The sequence below is a fragment of the Poecilia latipinna genome, unplaced genomic scaffold (genome assembly GCF_001443285.1).
Source record: "Poecilia latipinna isolate Pla-1442-1.1 unplaced genomic scaffold, P_latipinna-1.0 Scaffold107, whole genome shotgun sequence".
In the NCBI taxonomy this organism is placed as follows: domain Eukaryota; kingdom Metazoa; phylum Chordata; class Actinopteri; order Cyprinodontiformes; family Poeciliidae; genus Poecilia; species Poecilia latipinna.
In genome coordinates, this window is record NW_015112723.1 from 701,881 (window position 1) to 715,481 (window position 13,601).

The 13,601-nt window shown below is 36.4% G+C and overlaps 1 protein-coding gene across 46 annotated transcripts in view; it reads left to right on the plus strand.

Annotated features, from left to right (window-relative positions):
- kcnma1a (potassium large conductance calcium-activated channel, subfamily M, alpha member 1a) overlaps nt 1-13,601 on the plus strand; it is a 163,907-nt gene that overhangs the window by 84,349 nt on the left and 65,957 nt on the right. For all 46 annotated transcript variants that reach the window (XM_015027806.1, XM_015027815.1, XM_015027807.1 and 43 more), the window contains 2 exons: nt 5,984-6,077; nt 7,563-7,674. In XM_015027806.1, coding sequence (XP_014883292.1) covers nt 5,984-6,077; nt 7,563-7,674 — 206 coding nt within the window. The remainder of the gene's footprint in view (nt 1-5,983; nt 6,078-7,562; nt 7,675-13,601) is intronic.

A 13,601-nucleotide genomic window follows, 5' to 3' on the forward strand; every position in this document is an offset into this window, starting at 1 on the left:
AAAATTTAAAACCCATCAAAAATATTAAAACAGGGTTTTAAAAAAACAACCTTTCCTTTTTTTTTTTTTTTTTTTTTTTTTTTTTTTTTTTTTTGTAGTTGGATAAATTTCACCAAAACCCCTGTTACCTCTACACTGGCTGCCTTTTAATAGTCACAATTATTAAAATTAACAATTTTAAGTTTAAGTTACGTCATTTTAAGTTATGTTACATAATAAACCACGTGGTTTAACTGTTAGACTTTTCTACTTCTTTAACTTATAACAGTGTCAAACTGACTACTCAGTACCATGGACAGCAACACCCCACCAGAGTAGAAGACTGGTGATAATCATTGTGAGCAAAAGAACGAAACAACATAAAAATTAATAACATAGCTATAATTGTTTGCCTATTGGTGCAAAGTGTTTTTAGACGCTCTTTCACGAATAAAGAAATTAAATGACTAAAAGTGGAAAACCCACAGCAAACCTGGATTCCCTAACACATACCATTAAGAACTTTGTAAGGCATTTTAAAGACTGTGTACATGAGCGCTACAATTACGTGCGCTGCTGCCTGTGTATTTTGTTTAAATATTCATTGATATATTGCTTTCTGCATTGTTGCTTTACTTGCCGTATTTTTATTTATTTCCATATTATTGGATGCCTGTTGCTTGGTGTGGTACATAATTTTCTTCACTGTCCTGCACAAACATATTTTTCAGGTATAGTCTATTGGACGGTAGCGTGTTTAAAATCACACCACTGATTTTAAACATATTAATGGCATAATTTATATTGAAAACAACAAACTCTTTCAATCAGTAACAACATTAACACTGAGGAGTGTTGTTCTCTGAATGACCTATTTTATTCAGTATGGTGTGTTTACTTATCAAGAGAAGATTTTTGAATCTTATCGCTGCTGTAAATGATCTGATTTGGATAATTTCTTCAAGTACTAGTTGACACAAATTATTATTCTGAGTGAGAAACTGCAAGTCATAACTATACAATTAACTGAAATAATACTTAAATAAAATATCCCACTTTGTGTGTAGTGATTTTATATAATATGAGTTTCACTTGATTTCAATGATATGTTAATTTACAGAGATGCATCTGTGTTATTGACAGATTCAACTGGTTTGGTTGAAGTAATTTTTTGCTTTGATAAAATTACCTGAGGTCAGACTGAAAATCGAACAGGACGATGTGTGCATGTTGCTGTGTCTGCTAAATTATTTTTTGTTTTGTTTTTAGCCACACTGCATAATGTCTGTGTTTGTTTTGGTGATGTGCTATTTTCATTCACAGAGTGCTTTAAATGACTCGGTAGGGGAAATGTCTGTAGTGGGATGCAAGCCATTTCAGTTCAGATAAAAACGGAGTCATCTATTTTTAGCGTCCCTGGAAGACTTTTTTTTTTTTTTTTGTCCACTATCCTTGTAGGCACTTAACTGTTTCTTAGTTTAGTAATGCTGCTTTGACCTAAATCAATCATTTAAGTGCAAATCTAGTCTCCTTTTCAGCTTCACCTCCCCCTCTTTTCAGTGTGTCTTACATGAGCAAGACTCATTCTTCTCAGAACACCACATGAAAGACAAACATACAATCCTAAATATAACCATATTGGTACGATGTACTTTTTCTGCATGTTCCCAATTTGAAAGAATGAAATTCAACAATTGATTCAGTATTTAAAAATGTGTGCAAGATTAGTAGAGCAGGAAGACATTTGTGCAGCACAGAAATGACTCTTATTTGGTGTGTGTTGTACCATGGTTGTGAGCATTAGTCAAGTGGGCAGCAGTGCGTTGTTATTGTTTGCTCGAGGGACGGCCTTTCTGTCGCTCCTGCAGCTATCCAAGGTCATGTCCGGGCTGACGAAGGACTGGCTCCCACTGACTGACTGAAGGTGGTTTGGGCTATTTTTGGAACGTCATCGTCAACACCTTCTGTTGCCCTTGAGAATAATGGAGTTTTTACCTTTCTGCGTTTTCTGGTGTTCTTGATCGTAGGACACAACGATGGGGAAGAATTGTGCATCCTAAAATAGAAGTCCATGCTCCAGACAAAAACAACATGGGTGACTGGAAAGTTTGTCTATGCTAACTGGGACACTGGATCTTCTTCTTCTATTGATGTTTGTCAGTACAGATGTGCTTAGCCTTTTTTAATCAGTTTTAGATCTCCTGTCCTTAAGGGCTCTTCCTCTCCCATGCTCTTTCCCTTCTCTGGTGTCCTCCTCCTGTCAGACAGAATGGTGTAACCCCAGGCTGTGCCAGCACTTAAAGAGTAATAAGAACTGTGGCAGATCTATTTTCTGTAGGACACTGGCAATGTGTTGCCAGAGATCCCTTGTGATTGTAGAGTGTAAAGTGACATTGAAATCACACGTTGGCAACATGTCTTGTCTTACCTGTCCCCTGTTTGATAAAGGATTCACGTGAAGGAATGCAGTAACACAAACACCTGGTTAGTATGACGTAATTTAAGCCCAGTAAATAAAGCTACATTTCGCATGCAGCTGATTTGTGTGCAACGTGCATCACGTTTCTAGTGAAGAGTGGAAGTTAAAAACGTCACTTGTGGACATTTGCTTTAACCTTGTTGATTGATTCATTGCATAAATACAATCCACATCTTATTTTCAGGGGTAGCATTGTTTTTTCTTGTTGTTTTTTTTTTTTTTTATAGGATTTTAAGTATTTGTAAGTGTATTTTTTTATGTGTTACGCAAACCGTTTTCTCAGCCACATTTAAACAAGCAGGTTATTACATTTACTGACATCTAGTGGCAGACTCGCAGATTGCAGCATCTCCTCAATGTATGTAAAATAAGTCTTGCTGGCAGCTAAGGTTTTGAAAAATAATAATAATAATAATAATAAAAAACACCTCCCAAACAGTTTCATTAAATGTATTAAAACATTGTACAATACTCCCACCCTCTTCCAACAGGACAGCACTTAGGTTTCCCACGAAACATTTCATAATGCTTACGCATACAAAGAGAAGTAAAGGCAATTGATTATTCCCCCTTGTGCTTCATCTGTAATTCCTCCACCGTTCTTAGACCTCAGTTGTATACATTCACCAGATGTTTTGTGCTGGAAGATGAAATAATGGCCCATTTTTTTTGTTTCCTGGCTGTGCCCTAAAGATCTTTATTCCAGAACTTCTGGTAGTTTAGCCTTCATGATGGTATGTATTTACTTAAGCCTGTTCATTTTGACCTAGTATGAATAAAATAAAATAGTCAAAAAAGCCAAAGTTGTGAACCCATTTTCTTTTTTCCAAATTCAGTGAAGATGTGTGTGTGGGGGGGAAAAAAATTAAAAAATAAAAAGGTTCAAATGCATCCTTAAAAACCCCAAATTACTGTGACGCTCCTGTCTATGAGTTAATATAACTCCTGACTGGAGCTGTATATACTCATCTGAGTGTGGAGTTGTATTAAAAATTGGGTCGGTTCTTATTTTTCTTTTATTCTTGGCTCACATTATGAATGTCAGTGGTTTGAAACACACTCAGCTGCTCTGAAATATCAAGCAGTGAAAAACACCCACATGCTGAACTGATGAGGTTGTCATTTCCCATTGAGATCTTAATATAACAGAGAAACCACTGTGTACTTTTCCAAGTACTTTAGTTAATGATAAGGCTCAATGCAACATGTACAGAGCTGAAATTAAATGTGCGTACTCGGTCTTATAAAGCAAAGCAGATTCCCTCAATCCTAGGGACTCTTCTGCTTTCTGCCATTATCTGTATGTTACCAAGAGTGTTTTGGGCCACATGACTTAAGATTAGCAGTTATTCAGAATCAGGCCAGACCTTAGCCTGAGGGGGAGCACAGCAGTGACCACTCCAAATGGTGTCTTCAGTATTCACCATCTATGTGTTTGTGTAGATATGGGTGTTTATGTGTGAAAGTATGTATATGAAATAACTTACAGAAAAGAACAGCTTTAACTATAATTTAGTAGGAAATATAGGTGGAGAGTAGATGGATCTGAGGCATGTTTGAACCTGAACAAGAATCAGTTTACAGAAATTGTGCCTCAATAGATTTTAAATGAATCAATTCAAATCAGTTCATTATTGTTATTAGTGAACTTTAAGACCAGTTGTTCAAATTAACCACAAATTTTATTTAGATTTGTTAAACGTCTTTTTTAAAATCTTCACTTTGCCAATCTGATTTGTTTTTCAGTGGCTGCTGGTCATTTTCCCTTCAAGATTTAATACTTTTGTAGTTTTGGTCAAAAAATGAATCTGCCTCAGTATAACAGTCTATTCTCATTTTGACCATCAACGTTTTAAAGTAATTTTGCACATTCTACTCATTGTCAACATCATGAAAAAAACAAAACAAAACTGCAGAATGAAGTTATGAGGTATTTCAGTTTGATCAGCAGTCAACTCTGATTGCATTCTTGAATCAACTGCAATGTATGTTTGCTGATTTTTTTAAAGAGTTTTGTCCTGGTTAAATAAAGGCTGAAGACGAATAATTGGAATGCATGTCATCAGGATTAATAATCATCAGATAAAATAATCAAATATATTCATCAATATTCCATTTATTTTTAATCAAAGGCAACTCTGAACAAGAGGTTTTCAGCCTTGATCTAAAAGAGTGTTTCGGCTGTTTTGCAATTCACTGGAAGTCTGTGTCAGATTCGTGGTGCAACAAAACGTAATGTTGCTTCTCCATGTTTGGTTCTGGTTCTGTCGACACCTCCCTCCTGGATCCGTTGCCCCTGTGACCTGAGCATGGATGGTGAGAAGGAAAAGTACATCTCCACTTAAAATTAACTCTTGTGCTACTGTAATTTTGTAATTTTTCTTTTTGCGCAATGTTTTGTCAGTATTGAGTGTATTGATTAGTATGTGTGCATAGTGAGATGAATTGTATGGGTTTATTTTTTCCATCCTTAGGCTCTAAAAAGAAAAAAACTTAACTGGTGCTAAGATTGATTTTTCTTTCTTGTTTTTACTCTCAAGGTCTTACTAGTTAGTATACTTGTGTCAGGCCACTCGGTCATAAATTATTTGGTTGTTTGTCCTGTTTAGGAGATATTCTTGTCCATAATGAACTCAGCTGCTTTAATAAAGCATGCGATTGAATGTGATTTTAATATGAAGGTTAAGCCTGTCTTCTACCTCTGTAAATTATATTATGGTATGAACTTGTTTCTGTCTCTTAGTCTTGTTAGCACAAAAAAAAAAAAAAAAAACATAGCACAGATTGATTTGAACATACTGACTGGACTTTCTTAGGAGTCTATGGATTAAGCAGATTGCTGCTTTTGCAAGAGCAGAATTCCCCCATTAATCTATAGCAACATGCAATGAGCCCACACCCAAAGGAACAATAGAGTGAGTTGATTACTTGTTTTGTGTTTAGACACTCACTTCCTAATGGGTAATCATCACTCTGTTTCTACAATAATTCATCTCCAGCTTCCTTTTTTTTTGTTTTTTAAAAAGCTCACTCCTGGATTCTCTTTAGCTGAGGAAATATCCTTTATAATATTTGGGTTTGACAGGGACTAAATAATTCATCCATGCTGTTGCATCAAAGCAGCTTGGAGTTTCAGTTCTTTTTTAACCGTTTCATCTGTGTGTGATTGGCACTGCAACGAGGCTTTCATGTAACTCTCAGTCCTCGTCTGGCTCTCTGGATCGAACACAAGCAACCATTACAAGTTGTGGCTATGCAGAAGTCTGGAATTAAATTATGAAATTTTGAAATCAGCATTTTGATAAAATTACTTGTACCAACCAGAGGTCGCTTAGTAACTTATAAGACTGCAACACTTTTTTTCTAATCCGCATTTGATGAGCATATTAATTTGACATTGTCAGCGTCATTTTATTTAAGCTCCTCTCAGTTTAGGTGTACATTAGAAGAGATATGTTAACGGTTCATGAGCATTTGACCTGAGCATGATGTTCTTTTCTCTCTCTTTGTGCCTTTGTGTTCCAGTCCTATAGAATCCTGCCAGAACTTCTACAAAGATTTTACACTACAAATCGATATGGCCTTCAACGTCTTCTTCCTCCTGTACTTTGGCTTGCGGGTAAGCAGACACAGATGCATTCACACGNAGACCTGCACACACACACACGCACGCACGCATGCACGCACGCACATGCGCGCACACACACACACATTCTTCAGTCAAAAGAAAATTATTAGTGCTTCTCAGATTTTATTTTCATAAATGAAAATCTGAAAAGTGTTGGGTACATTTGTATTCAGTCCCCCTCAGATAAAAAACAACAACAAAAAAACAACATAATTTGCCACAATCACAGCTGCAAGTCTGGGAAATCATTTTTGAACATCTAGAGAGAGAAGCCCTTGCCCTTCATGTTCAAAAATAGCTTAAGCTCAATCAGAATGCACGGACTGAGTTTAGGCTTGAACTGTTATTGTATTTCATTGTAACAGAAACACATGTGACTTGTAAGTCATTTGATCAGTTCAGATTCTTCCCCGTCTTTTCTGAGTCCCCTACAGGGCTGTGGTAAAACTTTAAAACTGTACATTTTATGCCATCCTTTCAACAATAGGTGATTTATTCTCTAAGGCCAGATTTGTGGTGTGTACTACTAATGGCTATAATGATAATATTTCCCACCTTAGCTGTGGATCTCTGCAGCTCCTCAAAGTTATAATTGGGTTCTTGACTCCTTTTCTGATTTGTGTTCTCCTTGGTAGGTTGCAGCTGCTCTATATTATTTGCATTTGAACATCACTGTATGTCATTTATGTGATAGACTCTGACAAAAATAGTAGTATGGTTTTCAAAATATTCAATTAAACTCCTCTCCATCCTAATAAAACTAATAAATTCAGCTGAGAAGCTCGTTGGAGAACAACCAGCATCACAAAGGGAGCTGTGAGATGTTAAAAGCTTGGGATATTTTTTGTATTACACAATGCAACATTATCACTGACCATGTGCTGTTTTCTTCGGTCTCTGTGATGCTGGTTGTTCTCCAACGAGCCTCTCAGCTGGATTTATTAGTTATGTGATTGCACTGGATGTGATTTATGGGCATCAGAGTAAATGGGGGGAAGCTGGAAAGGAAGGAGAGGAGTTTAATTGAATATTTTGAAAAACATACTATTTTTGTCAGTCTATCACATAAATGACATACAGTGATGTTCATGAAGTAAGATAACTGAATTCAAGGCACTCTATACTGTATCACTGTGTAGAGTGTTTTATGGGAAATCCATATTGGATCATGCATAAAGTGCCTCTACGTTTTAAACTGGCACTATTGTAATGACCACAGCAGCCATCTAATTTTGCAAAACCAAGCTTGACATCCTGAATGAATGGATAAATAAAAGCATAAGCTGCTTACACTGCCACTGGTTTGCACGATTCAGCAAATGTGACGAAGCTTTTGTCGTCTAAATAGCTCTTCACTGTTGCTGAAAAAACAAGTTTGAAAAACAACTGGGCTCTTTTTTTTGTGGTTGCTGTTTAAATAAAAGTAGGTTAGTCGCTATGCTGAGTAGCATTGTTGTCACTTTTCTTTTCTGGCAGTTTATAGCAGCCAATGACAAGCTGTGGTTCTGGCTGGAGGTCAACTCAGTGGTCGACTTCTTCACCGTTCCTCCTGTGTTCGTCTCTGTGTACCTAAACAGAAGCTGGCTTGGTAAGTTTAAATATATATGCTGAGATTTAGCAAATCCTGTTTTCCCCATTCCGTTTTTCTTTCTATCCTTGCATGCCCTCCTCTTTTTCCATACCTTCACGTTTCTCCCTGAGCCTCCCGGTCCTCCCGTCTGCCTCCCCTTTGGTGGGGGCATGTCTCTGAGGCCTTGCTGCTCGAGGCTGCAGTCAACTTTCCCTCGTCATTAGAAGTGACAGGGCTAGGTTCCTCTGATGTTTCAGCTAACACAGACACAGCAGAGTGAAATGGATTGATGGGAGTGAAAGAATGGGGCTGTGGTTTTCTTGTTTCTGCGCGTGTGTGTGGCTTTAGATTATGTAGTAGTTTTGTTAAGGAGTTGCACCTGTAATGCCTCACTGCAGTCAGTAACTGCCCTCTAATGGCTTTATTCACACCCACACGAAAAATGCAAAGGCATGTGTGATCCCAGTATACACTGCTGCACTCACTCATGCATGAGCAGACTGGAAAACACCCTAACCTGCATTACATAACGACCTACTTTTCCCACTGTGTTCAGAGAACCGTGACCTAAATTATACTGCAGAGAAAAGAGTTTCTTTCCAAGTCTGCTCTTTTTTTTTGAGTTCACTTTGTGTTTACTTCTGAAAAGACGCTGAAAAAAAAAGCTCAGGGCTGATAATCAGAGATGCTCTAATCCAGGAATTGTTTTTGGCTCTTTTATGATCACAGCATCTACATTTAAATGTTTGCCAATACTGACATTGTCTGATCGGCAGGGGGCTTTTGACCTGAACATTTGGTGTTGTTTTTGGTCATAGTGTTATATGAATGGACCATGCTGGCACTGCATGTCAGTTTATAAGTTTAATAATCTTTAAAAATGATTATTTCATGCCTACTTTCATGTTTGCAGCTACACAAATTCTAAATATGTCCACAAACAATATGGGAGTGGAGCGTAAGTGAGAAATATTTGAAAATCTCCAACATCCAGCAACAAAATCACTTCATAATAGGTTTTTTTTTTTTTGTATATCTTATTACTTATTCACAACTAAAAGCTCACAAATCAGCACAATAATGTAGGAGTTTGTTCATTCAGTGAAATAAAGTGAAGAAAATAGAAGGTGGCATTCGTTTTTATATATTGTTTTTAACAAATTTTGAAAGTGAGAGTGCATCAAAATTCTCTTGTGATGAAATATGAGTATTTAACCTGCTATTGACCATAGAAATCAAATTAAAATAGTTAAAAGCCTTGCTTCAGAAACTGGAGTTTTCTGAGGCAAGGTCGAGCATTTTCACGGAGAAGATAAACAGCATAATGAATGAAGAGAGCGAGTGTTTCGTCTTTCTGCTACTCATGATGTAAGGTGTCCTCATCTCAGCCAAAGGAAGCTGTGGGTGTTACGGTCTTGATGAGGATGATGCAAAAATTTGAAACAGTGGTGTGGCCGCTAGCTAATGTTGTTTTAGTGAGGAGTCACCTGTGAATATTAAAAATTCCTGTGCCGGAATTTTGGAATTAATATATTTCTCTTGGGGAAGTAATAAAGCTGTAATATTTTTTTTTCTTTTCAAAAAAATAAGTGTAGAATTCTTGACAGAAAAAGAGAATCCTGTGGACGTTTTTAGTCCCTTTGGGTTAAAATCAGTCCTGCTTTTTTCCACCTATTCAAAGGATTTTGCAAAGCAGAAAGATTAGCAAAGGGAAAGCTATTGAAGACAATAGAAAAATAAATAAATAAGGGAAAACTAACAACAGAATGGAGGGGGAAAAATAATCATCTTAACCTCAGTTAGGATATTTTTGTCTATGATTGTAATTTGTTGGAGATTAAGAAAAAAAATAGGTAAATAATTTAGAAGTGGCGGCAATGTAAGTAGGTTGTGGACATATAAAGGGGACTGTCTTATAAGCATTACTAAATTTATTTTATTAGACCTGCAGCATTTCCCCTCAATCATTTTCATTCAGTGTAAAGAATGAAAGAAATTCATCCTCTACTGCAAGAGATTAATGTAACATAGCAAAAATATTGCAAAAATCCAGAAATGTTTTTTTTTTTGTTACAAAATCACTGGTGTTTTATTTATTAAAACCCTGAACAAATTCTGAAATGCAAACGTACCAAATTAATTTATTTTTAATCTGTAATTTACATGAACTTTATTTTTTTTTTTACATTTTTCCATCCAGTATTTACAGTCAGGGAAATAATTAAATTGTTTAAAACAAACATTGTCAGAGAAACTTCTTTTTTTTTTTTTGGCATTATGCACATTGAGAAGGATCCTAAGGGAAGTAAAACCAGTCTCCAACTGTTGGACAACTGCAGTAAAAAGTGAAAAGTTAACCAGTTTCTTACGAAACACGCCAGAAATACATCTTTACTATAAAAACTGTAAACACACAAGTTTTTGAAATTAATTCTTATTATTTTTTTAAATATTACTGTAAATAGTTGGACTCATCAAACCAAACAGATGAGACTAACTGAGCTTTTCAGCTACAACCACTCCAGGGAAGTCTGGCATGAAATTTGTGGAAAAGCATCTCATGGCCGCTGTTCAGCACAGTGAAAGATGTGTAACGGTGTATTATACTGCTAATAAAAACATAATTTATTTTAAGAATTTCTACACATTACGCCCAGTAATAATGCTACCTGATGTTGTTCATGAGTATGTGTCATAAACTGCTCAAATCGACTGTTTTTAAATGAACTGTGCGTAGTAGTACTGGGATTTGTTGTACCCAAACAGGCTGCTGATAGCTTGCAGAGTACTGATGTTGTGCTGAAAGTTATCTGTTAGCATTCTGAATCAGTCAAGGACGGCATTTATAATATGCCTCAGGAGCTCTGGAATAACAAGGGAATGAAGTCATGTTGTGAATGGAAAATAAAGACAACTAATTGGTCTAAGACTCAGTTTGTGTGTTATTCAGAAAGTGTTTGAGTTGAAAACACTGAGGATTTTATTGTTTAGGAAATTAGATCAATTACTTTATCTTTCTGTGCTCGCTTTCAGACACCTGACAGGTCTCAAGTGTACTAATCCATTACTGGTACTACTTTCTATTCAGGTTTTATTTAGGAGAAGTCAGAGAGGTTATTAGGGCGGGTCTTGTGCTTTTAATTCCCCCAGATTACTTTCCATACACCGTTGGAGAACACACAGTCTTTATAACACATCACAATTAACATCACCCCTGAATGTGAATGTGAAGTCTGCTGTTGGTGTGTTTATCAAAAGGCCTCTGCCAGAGATCCTACCCTGCACCCCTGACATGGAGTATCCGCTTATTACGCACCCTATGGCAGAATATATGATGTTTCACAATTCAGTGCTTGTTCTTTTCTGCTCCTTTAAATTGGATGTTGATTAAGAGAATAATGATGCAGGGCTGATGTTAGAAGAGCATGTAGAGTTCTGCTTCTACAGGAAGAGAAATTAATCTTCTTTAACAACTTTAACCCACGTTTTCCCGAGAGAGAGAGACTGGGTGGGATAAGCATGTGGATATTTGAAGGATGCTCATAGATCTCGTGGCTACTGAGCCTTTGCTTTCACACTCTCCCCCATCTGCAGCATGAAGTTACTTTTACAATAAATTACTTAAAACATAAATGAAATATTTGACTGTGCAAATCTGTCTGCTGATATTCAGCTGTTTACTGCAGGGTGAAAAAGCAGTGTTGAAGTTTTAGTGCTGTTGCTTTGAGGGGGCGATTTTAATTCCTACTTTCTGTTGCCTCCTAGTGGAGAGTTAGTAGACCGTTCTCTTATCCCTTATGGTGATGAAAGAGGCTTATGTGCCTGACAATGTCGTGAGTGCAACTGCTTTATGCTGCATGTCCTATAAGCTACTGGCAGTAAGCATATAAAGGGCAAACACTGGAGTTGTAACTGCTATCTTAGCCCACAGATGTTGATATTTGTTGCTCTTGTGTTCTTTGTGAATGAAAGAAGAACCAGTGGCCATTGTGTTTGCTTGGTAAGAGCAGTTCAACATTGTGTATTCTAAGCCTGGCTTAGTTGACTGTTAGCATTAGACCAGATGAAACATCTCTGACTGCTGATTGACAAAACAATTCTGCCAAAACACGTGACTTAGAGGCTGAACCGTGCCTTGTAAACCTCAATGAAGTAAGCATTGGCACAGTCCCTAAAAGCCTTCTTGAATGAGCATCATGTGAGCTGGTGTGTGTGCGTGTGTGTGTATGCGTGTGTGTATGCATTTATGATAGTTGCCAGTGCAATAGGATTTAGCATGTGTTGAAGAGATTTTTACATTCAAAAACATGTACTCAATGGAAGGGAATTTCATTGAGATGTTTTTTTTTAGACACGTGGATGCTAATGCATGTAAAATATCATGTTAGTGAGAACTTTTACGCACATCTGTTATATTTATGTGTTTGATTTTTCTTAATTGTTTTATTTGCTTCTGCTTCAGAAGTGAGTTTTGAGCATGGAGTGTGTAAGACATTAAAAACCGCTGACATACACGGATACACAGCGGAACACAGACACAAATGCTTCATACTAACTGAGTAAAAACCAACAATATACCAAAGTGTTGCTGTGTGGTGGAACTAATTTAGAGAAATCTAAGTCCAAGTTTGGAAGCAAACTCGGTACTACTTATCCAACAAGGCAGATTTTTGCAAATGAGAATATTCTCATAAATATGGACATGGAAATAACTATAACAGCAGATTCATAAGCTTACATAAACATAAGTTACGCAAATAAAATTAAATCTCTTCTCAATCTCTTCTAAGTTTAGCCTATTCTGATTTCTTGTTGACAACAAATATCAACAAACTGCTGCTTCCTACTTTCTTTTATAAACTAAACATTTAAGAGTTAAACTAGAGCACCTTGCTGCTTCTTGTTTTTACTCAGTGCGCACTCATTGTTTAAAAGTAGCAATCTTGAACACTTGACATGACATCAGTTTCCTTTTTAAAAGCATCCTACACCTTTTGTGCTTCCTCTGACCAAACTTTGAATTTAATTTTAAACACTCTTTAATGAAAATAGCTGACTGAGAGAACAACTTTCACACCGATGAGTTTTGCTGTCAGTAGTAGCTCAATAGCTCGAATATACACTGCTCAAAAAAATAAAGGGAACACTCAAATAACACATCCTAGATCTGAATGAATGAAATATTCTCATTGAATACTTTGTTCTGTACAAAGTTGAATGTGCTGACAACAAAATCACACAAAAATCATCAATGGAAATCAAATTTATTAACCAATGGAGGCCTGGATTTGGAGCCACACACAAAATTAAAGTGAAATGTTCCCTTTATTTTTTTGAGCAGTATATATCAAAGTGGGCGGTAGTCAACACTAAAAACGTGCCTCAGAAAACCATTCTGTTACGCTGTGATCACTTTCACCACAGAGTAAAGTTACTTGGACATGTAATTGTACAGCTAATCACACAGGAGAAAAGTCATAAAGCTACATTGTTGACTGTAAAGTGGTAAATTTATTCTTATCAAAATTTGAGTGTCTGTCAAAATCTCAGACTGCAGACAGATCTGCTCCTAAAATAGTACAAGCAAGCAAATAGCTTTGCAGCTTTCTGCACTGGAACAGTCGCTCCACATTAGAATGAGTTAATTTGCATATAGTTAAGAACAAATCCGCCCATATTTATGTATCTTTATGTAAAGTACATCAAAAACAAATAAAGATTTACATTTTGAAAGACTGCCTCTCTTTGAAATTAATTTTCCCAGCAGTCTCTGTTTTTGGGGAAAAAAAAACAAGAACAACAACATATATATTAAAGTTGTCATTGGGCACGAACAGACTGACTGATTAGTTTATTCCTAAATACTTAATTAATCTTTTAAGCGAGAACTCTATATTTGCATTTTTTTAAATTTCCCAACTAGGACGTCGATTATTATTGAAATC